Source organism: Sus scrofa, chromosome 4 (genome assembly GCF_054392235.1).
Source record: "Sus scrofa isolate SSC_HxYL_T2T_F1_AM1 chromosome 4, Sscrofa_HxYL_maternal_Yorkshire_Landrace_v2.0, whole genome shotgun sequence".
Classification (NCBI taxonomy): domain Eukaryota; kingdom Metazoa; phylum Chordata; class Mammalia; order Artiodactyla; family Suidae; genus Sus; species Sus scrofa.
This window is the reverse complement of record NC_139386.1, coordinates 106,706,447-106,728,945: the sequence shown is the minus strand read 5'-3', so window position 1 is coordinate 106,728,945 and position 22,499 is coordinate 106,706,447. Positions and strand designations below refer to the sequence as shown.

Below are 22,499 nucleotides of genomic sequence, written 5' to 3'. Positions count from 1 at the left end.
TCAATGTTGCCGTCACAGGTAGGCAAATCCCTGGACTTTCCTGGGTCTGCTTCCTGACCTGCAAAACGGAGGTGGTAGCTCATTTCTCAGGTCCATCCCCAGGATGCCGGGCAGCTGTAAGCGGGCTGGGTGTCTCTGGCACCCACCGCTGCAGCTAACCTTGGCCACAACACTCCCCGCCTTGCGTGTGTCTTTGTGCCAAGCCAAGGCTGAGAGCGTAGTTTCAAGCCCTTCCCCAGTTCCTGTGGCCCCTGGCTCCTTATCTGTAAAGGGACAGGAGGCCTTCTAGTAGGGAGCTCCAAGTTGCAGAGGTCAAGTTGCAGCCAGGGGCTGAGCAGGACCACCCCTCCCCCACCTCTGAGCTCCCTCCCACGAGCTGGGCTGCAGGACCTATGCTGACTGAGGCATTTGCACTTGGGGCTGTGGGTGTCCTCCAAGTAGGTGTGAAGGTCTTGGACAATTACTAGACACTAGAGTCAACAGGTTTAGTGCCTCCTGAAGGGGAAACAGAAAAATCTGAGCCTTGCTCGTGACCACAGCTGTGAACACCGCCAGAGCTCTGTCCTGCCCGCTCCCCTGCCCTCAAAGGGACAGAAGGACTGATCCCTCCTGTCTTCCTCTGTCCTTGTAAGTGAAGTCAATGGCCTCGCCCGCCTCCTTGCTTCAGGGGCTGGAAATGCAAGGAAACAGTCCACCTGCAAGCAACTGCCTCTCTCCTCCTCGGCTCCAGGCAGCTATGCTACAAGCTCCTAAACCTTTTAAGAACCTTCACGTGTGTTTTTTTGTTTGGTCTTTTCCCCACACCTCACATCCATATCCTTCCACTGGGTAGACAAGGCCAAGATCAAGTGCACCCAGCAAGCCTGGCCTAGGTTGCAGCAAGTTTAGACAGTGTCTCCCTCAGTCCAGAGGCTTTGTGGCTGTGATGTCAGGTCCAGGACCTCTACTGTGTCCATTAGTGTCAATACAGGGAGCTGTAGGCCCACCTCAGCCCAAGCTCTTGGTGGTCCTTGTCTATCCAAGTTCAACTTTATTCCAACACCTCCTGATAGCAGACCTGATGAGAGAAATGTCCAGCCAGATCCCTTAGCTGCCTGTTGATTCATGAACCTCTCCAAGGTCACACACAGCCCCTAGACCCCACCCACACAGCCAGCTAGAGTGGATACAGCAGTGGTGTCCCCAGTTGACAGGCATGGGCCCTCCACAGAGAACCTGCTTCAGCCTGAGCCTTTGCTGGAGGTACCATCTAGCCCAGGAATAACATCTGAAGCCTCAATGTTAAGACATTCCTCTTTCTACTCCCTCTATCCCTCCCCTCCTGCACCAGAGGCCAAATCCCCAAAGTAATACTTAACAGTTTGCAAAACAATTCACAAGGAAGCTTGGCTTGATGTCAGGCAGGGAAAAAAATCAGTGCCCCCTTCCCGCTTGTGGAGGGTTAGAAAGTGGGAGCTTCTCCCTCTCACACCCGTACCACGGCACGTGTGCACCCGGCATGCACTGGGGTGAACCTCTCAGGGTCTCTGCTCCAAACAAGCCACAGCCCTGGGCACCAGGGAGGCCACGCATCTCCAGGAATGTGTACAGGATATTCTGGGAACCTCTCTGCAGAAGAACCATGTCAGCCCTCATAGGTCAGCGACAGCATCTCAGAGGGGTATCTTCCGTGAATGAATGGCAGTGCCACACTGCTTGCATTGAGCCTCTAGTCTCCAGCAGTGGTGGGGCTTGGAGCCTAGCAATGCTTTCACTCAGGATGAAGTGCCTCCAAATATATATGCAGGGATGCCAGCTTGAGCATGGCAGGCACACTGCCCCCTTTCCCCAGCCTTCTTAAGCACAGGGCAGCTCGGTACAGGGACACCTTGCCACCTACCTCTTTGGTTTCCAAAGCCAAGCATCCCGGCTGCTGTGATGAGGCAGGTCACTGCATCACAGAAGGATGCAGGGGAGGTCTGTGATCAGTGGCCTGGATCCCATGGGGCCGTTGGAAACTGAAAACCATTGGAATGTGCTTTGAGTTAGCAGAGGTGACCTTGAAACACAGGCAGGCAGCAGAGAACTGCAGACACTTGAGCTCTGGTGGGGACGGACAAGAGCAGGTCGCTAGTCTGTTCAAACTGGGACCTCCTCCCCTTTCCCTCCAGGGACAAAAATTTAGGAAAGGACTCAACTGCCAAGGGCAGCTGAGAAAAACAGAAACGCATGGAATTTTGCTTTGTTAGGTGAACAGAGATAGGGAATGGAGATCAGAAATAAGGGAAGGCAGACAAGTCTGCGGTTGGCAAATACTGAGAAGGGCCAGCGGCAGCCGGAGAGGCCCTGGGGGCATTATCTGGTGAACAGCAAAGATGGGTACTCTCCCTGGCCTTGCTTATCATCTTTAACTATTTGGGGAAGGCACGTGTGAGACGCGGGCCTACAAATAGGCAGCAGAGCCCGCTGCATCTGCCCACACCCTTTGCATCTGACAGATGCTCTCGGTACCACTTAGTGGAGGGAAGGATTTGAAGTTTACGAGTTTTACCTGCCATAATCCCAAAGCAAGAAGGCAGGTACCTAGTTGGTCCTAGGACTTCTCAACCCTGGGTGAGATTCCCATTCAATCCCCATTAAAATCGCCTGGGAAGACCTTCTAAAGCCCTGGTACTTGGGCATCACCCCAGACCAATTCATCAATGCTTTGAACAAGTTGGTTTTTTTGGTTTTTCTTTTGGTGGTTTTTTTTTTTTTTTTTTTTTTGGCGGGGGGGTTGTTTGTTTTAAAGCTTCCCAGGTAATTCTATTGTACAGTTCACATTAAACTAAGAAAAATCTTGGTCTGAACTAAGACAAGTGGACCTGATACAGCTTCTCTACCTGGAACGTGGACAGAGGCTGCTCTAATTGGAAGTTTGGGTTAAGCATTGCCTCATGGAAGGCTGGGTTTTCTGCTGTGTCCCCACAGGACACGGAATGGGGACTTCAAATGCATGGTTTAGTGTAGTTTCCCAGGGACCAGGAGTCAGCCTGGTGGCTGCTTCGGGTCAGAATAGCAGGCCTGGGCAGTAATGCTGCAGGCCCAGGACCCAGCATTTGCTGGCCCTGCTCGGCAGAAGGGCCACGGACATTCACTGAAGGAGGTAGCTGTGATCAGCAAAAGAAACGAAGGTGCTTTTCGTGCTTTTTCTATTTCTTGTGAAGCCCTTCCTTACAAACTGCTGTCTCATTGCTTCCATGAGCCGAGACAATATTTTGAGCAAAAGTTCAGTCTTGCGGGTAAGTTCCTTTCAGTATTACCAGTAGCCATTAAGCTACATTTCTGAGAACTGGGGGGAAGAAGATACTTTGTTATGTGATTCAGGAATCCATTCTGTATAGAGGAAAGATGGGACCGGAGCCCCCCCACCCCCACCCCATGACTCCCTTTCACCTGTCCACTGCCAAAATTCCCCACAGATTGCTTCTGACAAGGAATGAAGACACAGACCTTTGGAAATCAGTCAATGAAACAGTAAAACAGTAGCACATTTCTAGCATCCCAAAGCCACTTTCTTTTTCCCCCCTTTTTAGGGCCACACCTGCAGCATAGGGAAGCTCCCAGGCTAGGGGTCGAATTGGAGCTACAGCCACAGCAATGCCACATCCAAACCACACCTGTGACCTACACCACATCCAAACCACGCCTGTGACCTACACCACAGTTCATGGCAATGCTGGATTCTTAACCCACTGAGTGAGGTCAGAGGTCAAACCCATATCCTCATGTTACTAGTCGGGTTCATTTCTGCTGAGCCACAACGGGAACTCCCTGTTTTTTTTTTTTTTTTTTTTTTTTGGATGCACCCAGGGCATACAAAAATTCCTGGGCCAGGGATCAAACCTATGCCACAGCAGTGACAACACTGAATCCTTAACAGCTACGCCACCAGGGAACTCCCCAAAGCCACATCAGTGCCAAAGTGTTGCACTGAATTACTGGTTAGAATGGACAGACTATGTAGACACTGGCCAATTCCAGAATGATCTAGGCTCCATCCAAACAATCTAAATCAGGAGTCAGCAAACTTTTTCATTAAAGACCCAGACAGCAAATATCTTAGGATGGTGGGTCATGCAGCCTCTGTCCCAAGTACTTGACCTTGTTGTATTAGTGCAAAAGCAGCTGAAGACACTTTGTGAGTAAGGCTGTGTGGGTAGAACTATAGTCCAAGAAAATTTTATTTACACAAAGGGACAGCCTGGATGTGACAGTCTGCTAGCTCCTGTTCTACCAGGATGTAGCTTCCATAGACTGAACTGAGTGACATTTAACAGGTGACAAGTAAAAAGGAAAGAGGGACATGGTAAAAGACTGATACGGATTTAATGACATATATTCCGTATTGGGGGGTTGAACACCAGAATGCTGTCCAAGGAACCATCATTAAATAAAACAACCTGAAAATAAGGCAATTCTCACATACACAAGCACACACTCACGCCAAACCTGGTACTTTTAGCATTATTAAATTATTCATTATCATAACAAACAGCTGTAAAATAACATTACAGTGAAAGAAAATGTGCACAAACTTCAGAAGCACAGTTCAGATTGTCTGTGAACACAGGTTCTTAATTTGAACTTTTCACATATGTACAGCCTCCTGACCTGGAAGAGGCCACATGGCTCAAGGGGTTACCGTCTCCTCTTCTCCTTCCAACTCAGAGCTCAGTGTTTTTAACCTATTTAAAACTGCTCCAGGTTTTGCTCAGTAACATGCAGCCTGCACTTGACTGAACTTCCAGGAAACAGATGATACCCTTGCCCCACCAACATTTGTGAGCTGGTGGAAGGAGCCTTCAGATTAACATTTTTAAGGGTGAACCACAGTTATCAGGGTTTGCTTTAGAAATGCTGCTTTTCAGAGTTCCCATTGTGACTCAGCGGTAACAAACCCAACTAGCATCCATGAGGATGCGGGTTTGATCCCTGGCCTTGCTCAGTGGGTTAAGGATCCAGCGTTGCCATGAGCTGTGGTGTAAGTTGCAGACAAGGCTCAGATCTGGCATTGCCATGGCTGTGGCGTAGGCTGGCAGCTGCAGCTTGGATTCAACCCCTAGCCTGGGGACTTCCATTTCTATGGGTGTGGCTCTAAAAAGCAAAAAAAAAAAAAAAAAGCTATTTTTTTAAATACAAGAAAGAGCCTCCTGAATGCATTTCACCTCACTTAATGTGGATATGTTCCCTGAAGAGTTATAAGAACAATGGAATCACATTTCAGATGCACCATGAGAGTGGGGTGTTGCTGGTTGGGTTGTTTTCTTCTGCTAAGGGAGATACTCACAGAAGGGACACTGAAGGAGTAGCTGGCTTTCTTCTCTATGGCAACAGAAAGAACAGAGGAAATCAATGAAACTCAAAGATTCCCACTGCCAGTAAATTACTTTACCCTAACTTCAGTCTCCTCTCCCCACCGAACCCATTCTCAAAAGCTACTGCTGGGGAACACAGTGGATGCAGACGAGACTGTGCACCAGGATGAAAATGTCAGCAAAAGACCGAGTGACCCATTCAGTGGATCATCAATTCATGAATAATCAAAAGTTGGATGAGATTTCACAGGCACAGACTCAAGAGAACTCAAAACAGCTGGAAGAGGTAGATGTGCATGAAAAAAAAAAAACAAAAAAAAAACCACACATGCAAAGGAATGATTACCTACCAATGGGCTATGTTATTTTCATGTGAGTCTTATATACTTAGTATTCAGATCACAGGAGTCAGAATTAATAATGGACACTTGCTTTGCTCAGATTACTCTCGACTAAATTCAAAAGGAATTAGTCTCTCCCAAAACTATCTATATTTTGAAAATCTATTTGCGTTTGCAAATAACAAGAAACTGATTAGGAGGGCAAGATCAACAGGCTTTACACAAGCCCAGAAGTCTCAGGATTTTTTAAAGTGTTTTCATAATGGCAAAAACATGCTTTCCTACAGTCCCCCAAAAAGGTTCTTTGCTAGAACACAACGGATCAAGTATACATTGCCAGTATCCATAAAAACTCCAGAAAACTGTAAAAACAACCTTGTGGGTTTTTTTTTTTTTTTTTCTCCTTCAAGCGTGTCCAACAGTTCATGAAGATTCTTCCATGAAAAACAGGGGAACAGTCGCTAGTAAGGAAAACAAAACTGCTTTCCACAATTCTACCTTCTAAAGGCTAACCTACGGAAGGGATTTTCAGCATGGGTAACTGAAGTCTATACAAGAGTCATCTAACTATAGCCCCGACTAGAAATGGGACATATCTAGGACACTCTAATTACATGACAAAGACCAGCTTTGTCAACAAGGACATCTTTGGCCCTACTAGGCTAGCCTTAACGTTGTCCGCCAAGTGTAAGAATTTTCAGTGTCCTTATTATATAAATCACGACAGGGTAAGTCTTCCTAGCAGCTGCGTTGGAGAGCACAAAAGGTCAGACCACACCTATCCACACGGTCATTGGCCTCTAAAGAGAGAAACGTCTGTCGCACTCCTGTCCCCACGTCTTCCCTAAGACAGGGGACTTAATACTGTTCTACCTCACAAAGACATGAGAAACAACTAACAATCATCAAAAAGCATAAAGCACTTTACAAAGACAAAAGTGCTATTTTGGCATCTATATAACCACCAGAAAACATTCATTGCTTGTGCTATTTGGCAACTATACATCGATACCTCTCCCTGCCTGCGCCCTCCTTGTATAGAGTCTTGAGCTTCAACTGTGCCTCACTGTGTAGGAAATAGACATTTCTACTTAGACCAGAGCCCATATCAATACGCATGGAGGTGGCAGTTGGACTATCACCCCCCTTACTGCAGAGGGGGAGGGGTACACAGATACGAAGTGAAGGCAAGTGAGAGGAAGAAGCCTTACACCCCGGCATGAGAACATTTGCTTCCCTGATTTCTCCCACAGGACCTGCAAAGTTCTGAGCCAGTTGACTTTTGTAGCAGGTCACCAGAGCAACTGTTGATGGCCTGAGGTTCACCCGAAACAAGCATCAAGCTGATCTGAGAAGGGAAAAGTCACACATAGCTGGGATTGTTCCAGTTCCCAGCACTTAAGAGATCACAGGTGAGATCCGAAAGACATGCTGGGCCTGGAACACACCTGACACACAGGGGCAGAGGCCTGGTCATCCACAGAGACCACCCTGACCCAGCGTGAAGCATGACCATGTTAAAGGAAGTAGTAAAGAACCAGGAGCAGGACCATGATTTCCCAGATCAGAAAACCAGCTCTGAATGAACTTCTATGTCAGAGATTCCACACTTGAAGTGAGGGTGTGTAGCTTTTCTGCCCAGTTTCCCCTGGATGCCTCAAAATAGCAGCTCACTGTGGCTCAGAGAAAGGAAGGGAAAGGTACACAAACTATCCACTCCTACAGGACTAACCAAGTTCCTCCGCTTCCTGGGACTCTAGCTGATGTGGAGAGACAGGGCAAACAGTGGCTTAACACCTGGTGAAACCAGGATAGGATTACTCATGCCCCCCTTTTATTTTACCCCATAAACCTCACACCAACCACACGCTCTCCCCGCTTCCCATGGGCCATTACAGCCCAACCTACTCTATTGTCAACCACCCCGTACCCTCCCCCTCCCCGCTAACTCCCCTTCCTCAAGATCCTCAGGCGCCTGCTCCTCCTCGCCCTGCACCCCCTACATCGGGTATTTATTTGATGACGTCACCACGCTCAGGCACATCTTCCAAACTTTTCTTCGTCTGGGGGAAGCAGGTAAAATACAGCACTCCAAAAAGAACAACCCTTACGCAGCCCTCCCCTTCCGGGCCCTAACCCTTAAAAGCTCCCCAGTCATTCTCAGATTGTCCCTCCCTCCCCTTCCCCATCTTTTTCTACAGAGTCTGTCCCAGGACATCTAGTCCCCACGTACTCCCCAGAGGCAGCCTCCCCAGGGGCGCAGCCCTAGCACAGGTGCAGCTTCTGGTGCTGCGCGAGGTGCGTTTTGTAGCGGAAGCCCTTGCCACAGCCCGCGCACTTGTGCGGCTTGTTGCCGGTGTGGATGCGGCGGTGGCGGATCAGGTGCGAGCTCTGGATGAAGCTCTTGCCGCACTCGATGCAGGTGTAGGGCTTCTCACCCGTGTGCGTGCGCTGGTGCTGCGTGAGCGTGGAGAAGTCGCTGAAGCGCTTCTCGCACTGGCCGCAGCGGAAGGGCTTCTCGCCCGTGTGCACGCGCAGGTGGTTCACCAGGTGCGAGTTGCGCCCGAAGCCCTTGCCACATTCGCGGCACACGTAAGGCCGCTCGCCCGAGTGCGTGCGCTTGTGCGTGAAGAGGTGCGAGCTGACGCTGAAGGTCTCCCCGCACTCGGAGCACATGTACGGCTTCTCGCCCGTGTGCACGCGCTGATGCTTCACCAGGTCCGAGCGCCAGCTGAAGCGCTTGCCGCACTCGCCACAGCCGTGCGGCTTCTCGCCCGTGTGGATGCGCTGGTGGTTGGCCAGGTGCGAACGGCGCACGAAGCCCTTGCCGCACTCGCCGCAGGCGAAGGGCCGAAGCGCCGCCGGCCCCGCGCCGCTGGCCGCCGCGTGCGCGCGTCGGTGGCTCAGCAGGTGCGAGCTGAGGCTGAAGGCCTCGCCGCACTCGGGGCACGGGTAGGGCTTCTCGCCCGTGTGCAGGCGCCGGTGCTTGAGCAGGTCGGCGCGCCAGCTGAAGCTCTTGCCGCAGTCGGCGCAGAGGTTGGGCCGCTCGCCCGTGTGCAGCCGCAGGTGGTTGGTCAGGTAGGTGTTGCGGCTGAAACCCTTGCCACACTCCCCGCAGCGGAAGGGCTTCTCGCGGGGGGGCCGGGCCAGCGCGGGCCCCGCCCCGAAGCCCCCGGCCACGCCCACGCCCATCATCCCCACCACCGCGCCGCACTCGCCCGCAAAGCCGAAAGGTTCCAGGCTGGCGGCCGCGGCGGCCTCCGCCAGGCGGTGAATGCGCTGGTGCTGCAGGAAGGCGGCGCCGGGGCTGAAGCTCTCCCCGCAGTCGGGGCAGATGGTGGGCGCGTCCATGATGCTGGCCATCAGGCTGTCGAGCTCTCCGAGGTCCATGGCCATGGGGTGGTGGAGCCGGCGGAAGCGACGGTGGGCAGGCTTGTCGCCCCGGTGCCGACTCCCCAGGGAGAGGTGCCGCCTCCAGGGAAGCACGGGAGGGGTCGGCTGCTCCTCTTCGTCCTCCAGCCGGTTCTCCCCTGCACTCTCCTCCTCCTCCTCCTCTTCCCGGAAGCTCCGGGAAATGCTGTCTGATTCAGACAGTCCCGGGAACATCGCCATCTCAGCTACTCCAGAAGGGTCATCTTCTTCCTCCCGGAGAGCAACCCCTTCTTCCTCACTCAGCAGCCCTGCTGCAACAGAAAAGGCAGCAGTGGGGTGACTAGACTTGGCGCTTAAGAGGCAAACCCAGAGGAATGTCTCAATAAGAGTGTGGGCCCCAGGATCCTGAGGACTCTCAACCTCTCTTTCCAAGGTACGCCCCCCCCTCCACCAACTCCAGACTCCTTCCGGCTTGGTGACTCCTGGGGAGCCTAAAGGAGGGTGAGCTCTGAAACCGGGGAAAAGTCCACTCACCTGCCCCCTTGGGCCTCTAGTTCTTGAGGCAGCTGTCTCTGGGCCCAGGCCCCGCCCACTGTACACGAGGCTCTGCTCAGCAGAGCCACCTAAAGTCCTGACAGTCTGCTTTCCGTGGTCAGATCTGGACCAGGTGGGACTCCCTGGGTTCTTGGAAAAGACTTGCCCCCTCTAAGAGCCACCAATGCCTTTCAAGGCCCTAGCCTCAAAAGACAAGGCCTCCCCAGCTAACCCCAAGAAAAGCCCACCTGGCCTAACCAGGTGCTGGACTGAGTTTTTAACTATGATTGGTGAGTCTGCAATAGCTTAAGGTGGAACACAAACCGAACACACCTCGAGTTAAGGGCTTTCCTATGGAAGAGGAGTGAAGGGGGGGAGGGAAAAAGGTCCGGCTTAGAGACTAATCCAGAACACACACCTGTCTGCCTGGCTGCTTATCCCCAAGCAGAAGACACCCCTGAAAGTTCCTGAGATATGAAAGACCATGTGCTCTGGGCACAGCAGGGAAGAGCAGCAGGGGATCTGAAAGCTGTCATGGGGAAGGGATGTAAGATCATGGCCCTGTCCTTAAGGTATTTCAGCTCATTTTTGTCCCCTGGGCATGCTCAGAGCAGGATAAAGCAATGAAAGCCCAAAGACGGAACCAAGGAAGGGGATGGAGGCCCATTTACTCTTGCCAGATCAGGAATAACAAGAGATTTGACAGAGGCCTGGGGCACTGCGGGTATTAGCCACGGGAACCTGGACAGGTCCCTTCCCACCGAGTTTATTTATCTGCAAAGGGGGATGATGACCAGAACCGCAAACATCTGGATACGGTTTGCTCACCACTGTGCTAAGCGACTCATCTAACTCTCCATCAGCCCCATGAGGGAGGTCCCAGTATTACCCGTGTTCCCTCCTGTGCTCTTACAAGTGTTACATGACAGCAGTGTTCTGGAGACAGTAACGTACAGGCCAGCGAGGTGTCCTCTTCAGCCCTGTTTACCCGCACAGGCCACCTCAGCCCGCACAGAAGAAAAGGATGTTCCGTAGGCTTAAGATGCTTAATCTGCTTAATGGTCTCCTCTAGGGAGCTTCCCTCACAAAGAATGCTGCCCCAGTTCTCACTCCGGAGGGACTAGAAATACATGTGAATGGGGCGACTTCCACCGGAACTCCCCAGCTTTCTCCTCACCTGTGCAGATGTCAGGCGCTACTTCCTTCTCCTCCGAGTGCCCTCTTAGAGCTTCCTCCCGTGGGTTGGAGCCCATCTCCTGCTCTGGGCGGCCTTCTGTCTTGGCTGCGTCATGTGGGTTGGAGCCCATTCCTCTTTCTTCCGAGTCCCCTTCCCCATCTTCAGAGTTCTCAAAATCAGAGCCCATCCCGTTGTCTCCTGAGTCCTGGGCTCCGCACACGCCCTGCTTATCTTCTTGTTCCATCCAGGAAGCACAGGACCAGGGAGGGGACCAGGGATCCCTGCTGCAGACAAAACACACAAAGGTCACATGAGTCTGGCCTCATCCCCTCACCGCATCTGGTGTTGATGTCCGTGAAAGTCCATGTCCCAGTCAGTACAACGTGTGGACTTCCCAGCCCCGGATGGCAGCGCTTTGCTCCACCTCGTGCTTTGCAGTAAATAGGACTGAGTGAAAAGGAAGCTGGTCTGGGTGGCAGAGGAACAGTGGCAACTCATGTGGCCCCATGCCAACTCTCACTGCACTGCCATTCCACCTGCTTCGATCTACGAAGCACATTATTCCACGAACACAGCTCTATAGCTTCAACAGTGGGGTCACAGTGGCAGTCCCCCTTTCCAGCTGAGAAGACCTGAAGCTTAAAAAGAGGACCCTGTTAGCCTAAGGCTAACCTGTTAAACAGTAAAGTGGGGATTGAACCAATCATGCTGCCTCAACGTTCCATGTGTTCCTTACTCTTGCTAAAACTTGCCCTCCTCTAAATATATCCAATTTTTATTTTTATTTGTCAATTATACCTTAGGAAAGCTGAGGGTGCAAGGGGTGGGGGGTGGGGGGACCACGGGCAGCTTGCCTTCCTCAAACCCACAGATATCTTGTGAGAATTTTCAGCAAATTATGAGGAGGCCTCAAAGGAACCAGAGGAAAAGTACATTCCAGACACAAGAGGAGCAGAAAGCCGGCTAATTCAAGGTCTGTTGGGGGTGGTGTAAGAGATGGGGGGACCCTCTCTATTACAAGCCATTTCTAGAGCCTCATTACATATTTTGCCTTATGTTATATTTAATATTATCTATTTGTTGCCTTATATTTAATTTTATCTACCTATTTATTTATTTAAACATGTAGCCACACCCGCAGCATATGGAAGTTCCCAGGGCAGGGATCGAATCAGAGCCATTGCAGAAACAACGCCGAGGAGCTATGCTGTGAGCCACAGAAGTCCTGCCTTACATACTTTAATTGTGGCGACCCCTCAACAGGGACAGGCACCTGGCACAATCGGTAACCCCCCTCTCCAGAACAGGCCAACTTGCAACTAGTAGGGAGAAAATGACATCCAGTTCCTAAACCTTTTGTAGATGTCAGGTTTATATTTCAAATTTATAGGGCCCCCTGCCAAGACTGAGCGGCTGAGCCCCAAGTAATTGTTTTCAGCTAGTATCTACCCCTCTTACAGCTCAGCTCAAAGCAGCAAAATGGTTTCTAAGTCATCTTGGACTGACTTGGAAGCATCCAGCTCTCTCTCAGCCCTCGGCAGCCCCCAAAGAGGACTTGCAAAAACGTAGCTGAGCAAGGTGCCCCTACCTCGGCTTTTGCTGCCTGCCTCCACGTGAGGGCTTCCCAGAGGCAGCCTCTGCCCTGCCAGTCCTCGCAGAAAGCAGAAGACTGGTGGGGCCATCCAGGTGGGGCCAGCCTTTCTCCAGAGCCCAGGGCAAGTCCATTAACCTCTCATTGTTTCAGCCTCCTCATCAGGCAAGGAGGAGAAAGCTCCTTAACCTTTCTCACAGGGAGGGTGACAGAGGGAAACATTCCAGAGCACTTTGGAAGATGCTGTGGCGCTCACTTGATACTCGGGGTATTCCAAACGCGGAGTTCACAGGATCCCTCTAAGTCCTGATGCCATTCCAGCACACCTCAAAGACACACCAGCCCTTCTCTCATTTTGGCAGACTTGTGGCCCTCAACGGTGTATTATCTCCTTTCTCAGAGCTGTTGATATGCTCCCTAGATTAGAGTGAAAAACCAAGCTTTCCCTTAAACATCACAGGAAAAATGGCTGTGAGGTTGGTCCATTGGCAGCTGAGTTTCCTTTAGAATGTATACCTTTTAAAATGCCAGGTCTCAGGAGTTTCTGTTGTGGCTCAGTGGAAATGAATCTGACTAGTATCCATGAGGATGCAGGTTTGATCCCTGGCCTCACTCAGTGGGTTGGGGATCTGGCATTGCCGTGAGCTGTGATATAGTTCGCACACTGGCACAGATCTGGTTTGGCTATGGTGTAGGCCAGCAGCTGTAGCTCTGATTTGACCCCTAGCCTGGGAACTTCCATATGCTGCAGGTGTGGCCCTAAAAAAGTAAAATAAGTAAATAAAATGCCAGGTCTCAAACACTCATGATTAGGCTGTAGGAGGAGATCTCTTTAAAGCCATAAACCTTTTAAGGGGTCTATCCCACAATTTTTTTTTTTTTTTTTTTTTTTGCTTTTTAGGGCTGTACTTGCGGCATATGGAAGTTCCCAGGCTAGAGATCCAATCGGAGCTGTAGCTGCAGGTCTACACCACAGCCACAGCAATGCCAGATCTGAGCTACATCTGTGACATATGCCGAAGCAGCTCCTGGCAACACCAGATCCTTAACTCACTGAGTGAGGTCAGGGATCGAACCCACATCCTCATGGATACTAGTCAGGTTGCTAACCCACCGAGCCACAACAGGAACTCCCCACAAGTGACTCTTGACCCCAACTCACTTCTACCCAGCACGCTCTTATCTCCTGGAGCTCAGGCTCTGTAGTCAAGCACACCCCTTGAATCAGCATATATAACACACTCTGAAAGTGTGTGTGGGGGGTAAGAGTAGGGTTTTAAAACATGTGACCTATTGGTTGGCAAGAGGCCAAAAGCAGTAGAGAAGTGGGGAGAACTTAAAGGGGACCTAATCAATGGTTTCTGCCAATCTAAGACCAGCAGGATTTTTTTTTTGGGGGGGGGGGGGTCTATAAAGTAAAGGAATCAAATAAGTGTGTCACCAGAAACTCATAAGACTAAAACGGCAGGATGTGGTGGTGCCCAGAATGGTACAGCTCTCCACCAGATTATTCATTAACATGTTAAACATCTCTTGGTCACTTCTAGGGACTTCACATCATTTAATCTTAACAACAGCCCAAAGGTAAGGTTTAGGAGTCCACCCTGGGAAGCAGGGATGCTTAGGGTTTTACCTCTAAGCCTTTTTAAGGAGAACAGAGCGAGTGCCTTCGTAGCAAAATGGAACAAGAGGACTTTCTGATTTGTGATTTCTTGGGAACCAAGAGATAGTTCATACCAGAGCTGTTACGTAAACATTTAGGGCTGGTGTATAAAGTTCACAGCACTGCCCCCCTCAGAACTAAGGAGGATCTGCATTCCTGAGGCAGCGTGTCCAGATCTTAATTCACAGCAGAGGAGGAGGATCGGGTACGCTGTGAAAAGAGTGGGAAGCTCCTGTCACCCAGAGAGACAGATTCATGGCCCAGCATCTTCTCAGATCTGTTAAAGAACACAGCTTTCATGCAACACTGGAAATCGGCACACCCCATGATATGGATTCCTCTCCATCGCATCATGGGGTTCTAGGCAGCTATCAAGTAACAGAGAAGGCTATTTCGAGGTAAGGAAAGGCAGTCACAATATATTATTAGATGAAAACCAGCCGGTTTAAAAATAATCTCATTTTGTTTATTTGTGTATGCAGACAAGCATATATAATTACACATGTCTACACAGGTTCAGAAAGGAAAACCAGATTATTCATTAACATGTTAAACATCTCTTGGTCACTTCTAGGGACTTCACATCATTTAATCTTAACAACAGCCCAAAGAAGCAGTGTATTATTTTCAGTCTCAGAGATGAGAAACTAGGTACCCAAGTGACTCGCTTAAGGTCACACAGACCATAAGTGGCAGAGCAGGGAGTAACTGCTTGCAGTCCAGCTCCAGGACCCGCATTCTTGACCAGAAGCTGCTGTGTCGTTTGGGACAACTTTTCCTTTTTGTGGACATCTGTATTTTCTACAATAAAGATGTATGTTTATCAGCAACAAAGCCAACTTTGTTTTCAAAGTGATAAAAATCCATTAAAGGAAAACCCGTAATTATGCTGGAAGCAACAAAAAGGAAGAAAAGGACAGGAATTGTGATTACCTCAATCTAGAAGGTAGTTTTCAGAAATGTTATCTAGACCCTGGTATAACCGCAGTGTCATTCACTAGTTATCAAAAGGCACATTTTGTTCCAACTGCTTTCCCGTTCCTTCTCCAAATAAGAACTAGCAACATGTTTTCTTAGGCAAGGCCAGCATTGGATAATTAGTAGGTGGCAGGGCACTGTAACAGCTTTGTGGCTAGACTGACCTGGGTTCAAATCCTCAGCTCTTTGTCAGCTGTTTCACCTTGTGCAAGTGACTCAACCTTGCTGAGTTCAGATTCAAAACAAGGATGCTGCCACCTATAAGATTAATGTTTGTAAAAGCTGCCAGAACCTTGCAGAGACACAATAGAGGGCTGTTACAATATTATGAAACATATGGCAATGTCTTGATTTAAAAAAAAAATCACACCCACACTTCTCAAATGGGGGGGGGGGTGTCATTTTTTCACAACTTTATTCACTGAGAATAGCCTTTGGCAAGTACAAGCAGAACTCCCTCTGGCCTGGCCACTAAAGGCTCTATAATGAATAGCCTACCACATAGAGACAAGAACCAGGGAAGAGCTAGCTGCTTAGGGGAGCTGGGGCAAGAGAAGAAGTTTCAGTTCCATGTTGGTTTGAAGATGTTGATAATCCATCCTACATACAGAAAGTTTAAGTCTAAAGTATGTGTGGTCCAACAAAGCCTGACTTAAACCATCTGTAAGGGAGCTCTTGTCCCCCAATAAGAGGAGATACAGGTTAAAGGGTGGGGGTACCAAAGAGAGGTCATGGTGGGAGGAGTCGGACAAATAAGATCAATTCTGCATCTGGTTCTAATCACCGAACTAGCAGTAATAAGGAAGAGTCCTGTTTTAGGTCACCACAGACTGCTTTGTGACTTGGAGTATTTGCCTCTCTGGGCTGTTCAATGAGGATGATAGGTTTAAATGTGCCTGAGTCCTCTTCTCGTGGTCATAGGACAAGCAGGAGAGTGACTCCAGGGAGGCACTGTTGTCAGTTTCATCATTTTCAACTCTAGCTTGTTTAGTTGAGACCAAGAGCAAACTGTTAACCACATCCAGCACACACACACCCCACCAAACACCCAGCCACCCAGCACCACCACAACACCCTTCTCTAGGATGCCCATCCCTTGAGGGTGGGATCAGCCAACTTTGCCAAGACTACTCAAATCCTAGTTTTTAGAACTTGTTTTCGTGTTCCTTTCCTCCTACCTCACGCCCCCTCCCCCAACTTAAAAAGAAGTAATGCTTATTACACTCTGTAAGGTCACTAGGAAATGCTCAAGTGCCTTCTACACAAACCCAACCCCAAGTGAAAGACCAATCCGATCATCTTGAAGAGCGGCAGTGAATAGGGCAAGTATGCTGGGAGGCAGGAGGTAGGGAGGCAGGAAAGGAGGTGGGAGAAGGGGATGTGCAGCCAGCAGCAGGGCCAGAATTAGAATTTCACCTGCCTGAGTTTCTGCCCTGGGGACCTATGGAAAGGCAAACCCAGTCCCTTTCCAACAGCTAAAGCCCCACCACTTTATGGATTCAACCTCAGTTCTGGCCCAGAGGTTGGGGCCAACAAGCACACCCCTCTCCACCACCTTCTGAGCAGATGAACCCCTGGCCCTTTCTCTGGGGCACTTTGCACAGGACCCTCGTGTTATGCCACCTACTGGCACGGCTGGGAGGGATGGAGATGGTGCGAGTCTCCCTTTGGAAAGACCAAAGCCGCTGACCCTGAACTTGTACGGATGCCTCTCACTGGACTCTAATAATTGCGTAGGGTGAGGGCGGAGGGTCACCCGCCCTGCTTTCCAAGTGAAGAGAACTAAGGCTCAGCCAGTTGAGCTCCAGGTGACAGGGCTCCTAGGTGTTGTCAGCCGGAGAGCAGCCCTCGCCCCGCCCCCACCCAGCAGGGCGGGGAGTCATGTGCCACCGCCGCTGCCAGGTGGCCGGGAGCCAGGCCGGCGGGGCTGTCATGTCAGGGGAAGGAAGCGGCCAGGCGGCAGGCCAGAAGCGGCTCCCAGTCGGCCTCCTCCAGGCGGCAGCTCCTTTCCTGTCCCCTTCTAGTCTGCGAGTCCTTTCCTTACCTCGGCGGTTCAGACTCCAGCCTCCCCCGCACCCCTGCGAGCCTTCCTCCCCTCACTTCCCACGCCCTCTGCGCACCCCTCTCTCCCAAGGGAGGGTTTCCATAGCGCAGAGTCCAGGCAGGGACGCCCGGCCGGGTAGAATGCTGGAAAAACAATTTAAGACTGTGGTTCCAAAGGCTGATCGCATGACCATAACTGGGGTCTAACCGGGGATTCCTGAGGGTTAATCATTTGTTAGTCTTCAAGCCCCAACTGCGTAAACAGTTCACCAGCCTGTCAGGAGACACGGCCATCCAAGTGGGTTGAGCCTGTGGTCAGAAAGAACGCAAAGGGCAAAGAGCTCCTCCGCATCACATTTGCGGGGGATGCCTCCGCGGAACCAGACCGTCCAACCCCCAATGCCAACCTCCCAAGTGGCAGCCTAGCGCCCAAGGTGCGCGCGAATTTCAGACAGAGCCGAAAGATTACTGCAGCTAAGTATTGACCGCTCTCCAGACAGGAGCAGCTTAAAATAATATGGTTTCTTCCTTGTGGTTACTGCTGTTTTACCTGGAGAGGGAAGCCTGAGTTGAAACAACAAGAAAGGCTCAACACCAAGCAGACGGAGAAATCAGTCTACAACCCCATTGGTCAGAGCTGCTCTGAGAGCCTTTCCAGTATTTATGGTCAAGAATAGCACATATGTCCTTGGGGTCAGGCATTTCCTGTCTATTGGTTGGGCTGGAGCCCCCTCATTTTGGCCTGAGGACCTCAGCTTGTCACAGCTGCCCAGCCCCTACCACCACGCCACGCCTCCTGCACAAAATAAGAATTAATGCAATGCAGAGACAGATTTGAAGTAAGTGCCTTCAGAATGAAATGAAAAGGCGCAAAAGCTAAAGGTTTTCAGGTAGGCACTTCCTCGTCCAGATTTTACATTTAACTAACCTAGAGTATTATTCTACCTGATGCACAGAGAGTCCTTCTGCTTAAGGTTTTTTTGTTTTTTGTTTTTCGTTTTTTTTTGTCTTTTCTTTTTTTTTTTTTTTTTGTCTTTTGTCCTTTTAGGGCCACACCCGCGACATATGGAGGTCCCAGGCTAGGGGTCTAATCTGAGCTATAGCTGCCAGCCTACGCCAGTCACAGCAACGCCAGATGCCAGCCGTGTCTGCGAACCACACCACAGCTCATCACGGCAACGCCAGATCCTTAACCCACTGAGCGAGGCCAGGGATCGAGCCCACAACCTCATGGTTCCTAAGTAGGATTTATTTCCACTGCGCCACGAGGGAAACGCCTCAAGATTTTTCTTCTTTGCTCACCTTGCATTGTCTATCACCATTACCTGCACGCAGCCTCAGCTTCGTGTCTTCTCTAGCACCTAGGCAGTCCTTAGAAGATTTATCTTCAGATACCTCCTCAACAGCTGGCTCAAATGTTCAATACTTGCACTTCATAGAATCACAGACTTGGGAATCCCTTCTCTGAAACACCCTTCTACAGACAGGAAACCGAGGTCCAGAGAGGGAAAGTAACCAGAGCAGAATGACAGTTTGCTAAAAATCTCAGCTTTCTGATGGCTTCTCTAGTATTCCATCTCTTTAAACATCACTTTATAAAACATCACTTCGAAACTTCATCACCTCAAAAACAGACAGCCAGAAAAACTTGGGGGCATATATTAACTTTTTTTTTTTTTTTTCCCCCTCAGGGATTTTTTTCATACTCTTTGCCAGGGTTTTCCAGAAGAACAGAACCAATAGGATGTGTATAGAGAAAGAAAGTTAAAAATAATTGGCTCATGTGATTCTGGAGGCTGGCAAGCCCCAAATCTGCTGGGTGGAACAGCCGTCTGGAGACTGAGGATGCTGCAGCACCAGTCTGAAGGTCATTTGCTGGAGAATTCCTCCTTGTTCAGGGGGATCAGTCTTTGTGTTCTTTTCGGGCCTTCAACTGATTGGATGAGGCCCACCCACATTATGGAGGTCTGTCTGCCTTCCTCAAAGTCTACCAATGTGCATCCAAACACTCTGTCACCGAAACAACCAGAATAATGTTTGACCACACAGCTGTGTATCTATAGGCCCAGTCAAGTTGATGCATAAAATTAACCATCATACACACCTAAAAAACACAGTCTGCAATGATCAGATCCTATTTCAAAATTTGCTCTTGAAAACACCTTATTTTTCATAAAAACCATTACATTATACACAGAGGGTGGAATGTATGGATTAGGGTCTCAGGGTATATGCACTGTAGAAGACAGCAGGGAAGAATCAAAATTGATCTTAATTAGAAATTTTCTTGGTGCAGCACGTTAAGGATCCCGTGTTGCCACCGCTATTGCATAGGCTGCAACTGTGGTGCAGTTTCAATCCCTGACCTAGGAACTTCCACATGCTGTGGGTGTGGCCAAAACAAACACAGAAACAAAAAATGAACCAAAAATAATAATCTTAATTAAAGATCTATAGACATATGTGTATATAGGCACCGCCCCCCCCCCCAAAAAAAAACAGAAAGAGATGCAATTTAATTGTCTATTTCCCTGAAGGACAAAAGAGAAAAGAGATTTAGAATGCACAGGGGGTGCATGTAGGATATGAGAGTTGTTAACAAACAGCTTTATCCTGGGAGAGTTGATGCTGGAATCCCTGGTTAAGGTTACCAGATGGGGTCAGGTAACCTCAGGAAGGTTTTTCCAACCTTGATGAGTCTCTGATCATGTTTCCACTGGAATGAACAGCCCTCAAGAGAATGTGCATCACAGAAAAAAGGGAGCTAGATGTTGGGCCCGGAGGGTTGGAGGCATACATTCAAACGCCCCAGTTTCCCACTGCAAATTCACCAGGAAAAAAACCGCCCTTTCAATGCTCCATCTAAAATAACCACTTGGCGACGTTGAGGAAGAGTGGCTGGCGTGTTCCAGCCCAGCTCATTTCAGCAGCGTGTAAGTGACACCTCTGCATATAATCTGCCAAGGTGTCTTCCAACAAAGAGAAAGCGGGCAAAACTGAACAGCCATCACCTGCTGCTTCAATTTTCCTGCCTGATTAGATTTTAAACTCTGTAGCTAGACTGTTTTCAGTAGCGAGTGAAACATTTACACACACTTAAGTATACCTTTTCTAAAATTACATACTTGTATTACTCTCATTTCCTTAAAAATAGCATTATCAGCCAAACCAAGATCATAGGAAAATATAAGAATACATGATCCAGTTTCTTCAACAATGATAACAAAAATGGCCAGGGGGGAAAAAAAAAGGGAAGGAAACGTACAAGTCAAAACACTTAAGATGTAGCAACCAACCTTGAGGTGGAGACCTTATCTGAATCCCAAGTAAACACGCTACAAAGACAAATTATAAGACAGTTGTAGAATTGTGAATGCTGATTAGATATTTGGTATTAAGGAATCAGTCTTATGTTTTTAAGAGACACATAGGAAAAAACTTGCAGGTGAAATGCTATGTCTGGAATTTGCTTCATTTAAAATGATATGTCTGGAATTCCAGGATAAAGGGGAGTAGGCACAGATGCAGACAAAACATGATGGGCATGTATTGATCACTGTTGAAGCTGGGTGCTGGTACATATGGCTTGACTTTTGTCTTTGCTAGAAAACTTACTAATAAAGTTTAAAAATAGAAAACATAAAATTGTTTTCTGAAATTTAAAGTTGATTATATTTGTTTACATTCTGAGCAGACCCTACTAAAATGTCAGTGACTTCCACAAGAGGATTAGTCTGCTTTTGACAAAATATGCCGAATCAGGAGTGATTATGATGCTTAATATTGAAGAGAGCTCATGGGTATGCAGAGGGGAGAGAGGCTGTGGGGAAAAAAGATGAAAGAAATTTAAGTCTGATGCTTTTAAGTCTCTCTTTTTTTTCTTTTTATGTGATAGAGGAACGGCTGTTATATACAAAATAGAATCAGAAAACTATTTCCGCTCTCATCTACTTGCATGTTTCCCAAGAACTCAAAGAAGGATGCGGCCACCACCAGTGCTTGTTTATTTCCATCACTAGTTCAGCAACTCTACACTCAAGAGGGAGAGGATATAAACCTGGCTGGGGGCCCTGGTCGTGACATCCCCAGGAAGCCCAAGCTGACAAAATGATGCGAGGGGCCACCAGATTAAGTACACTGATAATTGGTCTCTAAAATTCTCTTCTAGGAGGATTAAAAAAACATATATATATATATATGTATACACAGAGAGGAAAAGGAAGATCATGTACTAGTGATTTATGAAAATGTGATCTCTGTGAGATGAACCCTGCCAGGGACAGAATTACTTTATTAGCCCAAACTGAGAACTCTTAAATTAGCATCCTTCTCAGAGAAATACTAGAGATGCCATCCAAATATACTCATGCCACATTATAAAGAGGACAGCTAGAAGAGATCACGTTCCCACTTTAGGTTGGAAACCCAAAGCTGGCAGATAGTTTCCATTTTAGCCAAGAGCGCACGGCAAGTCCGTGGCGCACAGAAGCAGTCACAGGACACAGCGTCCATTCAGGCAGGGAGGCATTGGTCTCCAGAGCGAAGCTGGAGTGTCCAGGGCTCACTCATGCCTTGAACATTCCAATCCCTGAGTCAGTCGTCAGGCTCCGGCTCTTTGGGCTCCTTCCCTCCTTTTACCTCCAGTTCCTGGCGTTTCCTGGAGAGAGCAGCAGTCCTATACAAGCTTGCAAACAGAATAACAGTATTTATCTTAAGCCCGGGACTCTTAGCCCGAGGGCCTTCAGGGGTCATGAACTCCCTGATACCTTGTGTGAATGTGCCTGCAGAAGCTTTCTTCTGCTGAGAAGGCCCAGAGCTTTCGCTTGGGCTCTGGAAGGATTCACGGCACAGAAACCCAACAAGATGCCTGCCATAAACCACCACTTCAGAGGACTCACAAGACACACCTTAGCGCTTCAGAAATCATCCAGAGTGGGTCTGCGGAAGGGGGGACAAGAGCAATGGCACCACTACATGCCAAGAGATCTTTTGATGGGCCAGGGGAGCGGAGAGGATAGTGTACCCCAGCTCAGGCAGAAGCACAGACAAAAACAAGTCTGTAAGTCTCAAAGGGGACGGAGCAGAACGAAGGACCTGGTCAATGCGACCTGCCTGATCCAGTCTGCTGATTTAGTCTAGCACCTTGTTTTATAGTCAGGCAACAGAGACCCACAAAGGTTAAGTGAGTTACCCATGAACACATGAGTCAAGGACGGACAAGGGCCTAACTCACTGGCTCTCAACTCTTGTTCCAACCCCCTTTTGACTCAACGTAACATAGCCTACGGTGCTTGGCCGAAACACTCACGCTGGTGCCTTGGGCTTCCCAGCAGAGTAAGTATTCCGTCAGGGTTTCACTCCCTAAATCGCTTGTTCTGTGGCAGGTACACTGAGAGGATATTAAATTGCTCTTCCAGCCTCTAACGCACGGCCTTTCTGGGATGGAGCAAATTTATACCAGTTT

At 49.1% G+C, this 22,499-nt stretch overlaps 1 protein-coding gene across 4 annotated transcripts in view; it reads right to left on the bottom strand.

The window, feature by feature from the left end:
• Positions 1 to 4,184: 4,184 nt before the first annotated feature.
• Positions 4,185 to 22,499, bottom strand: part of ZNF697 (zinc finger protein 697) — a 30,575-nt gene continuing 12,260 nt past the window's right edge. The window contains exons 2-3 of one of the 4 annotated variants that reach the window (XM_003355228.5): positions 10,761 to 11,044; positions 4,185 to 9,360 (exon numbers count right to left, since the gene is read on the bottom strand). In XM_003355228.5, coding sequence (XP_003355276.2) covers positions 7,943 to 9,360; positions 10,761 to 11,004 — 1,662 coding nt within the window. In that variant the 5' untranslated portion in view covers positions 11,005 to 11,044 and the 3' untranslated portion in view covers positions 4,185 to 7,942. The remainder of the gene's footprint in view (positions 9,361 to 10,760; positions 11,045 to 22,499) is intronic. The other 3 variants (XM_013988104.3, XM_013988103.3, XM_085023410.1) reach the window with 3 other exon arrangements.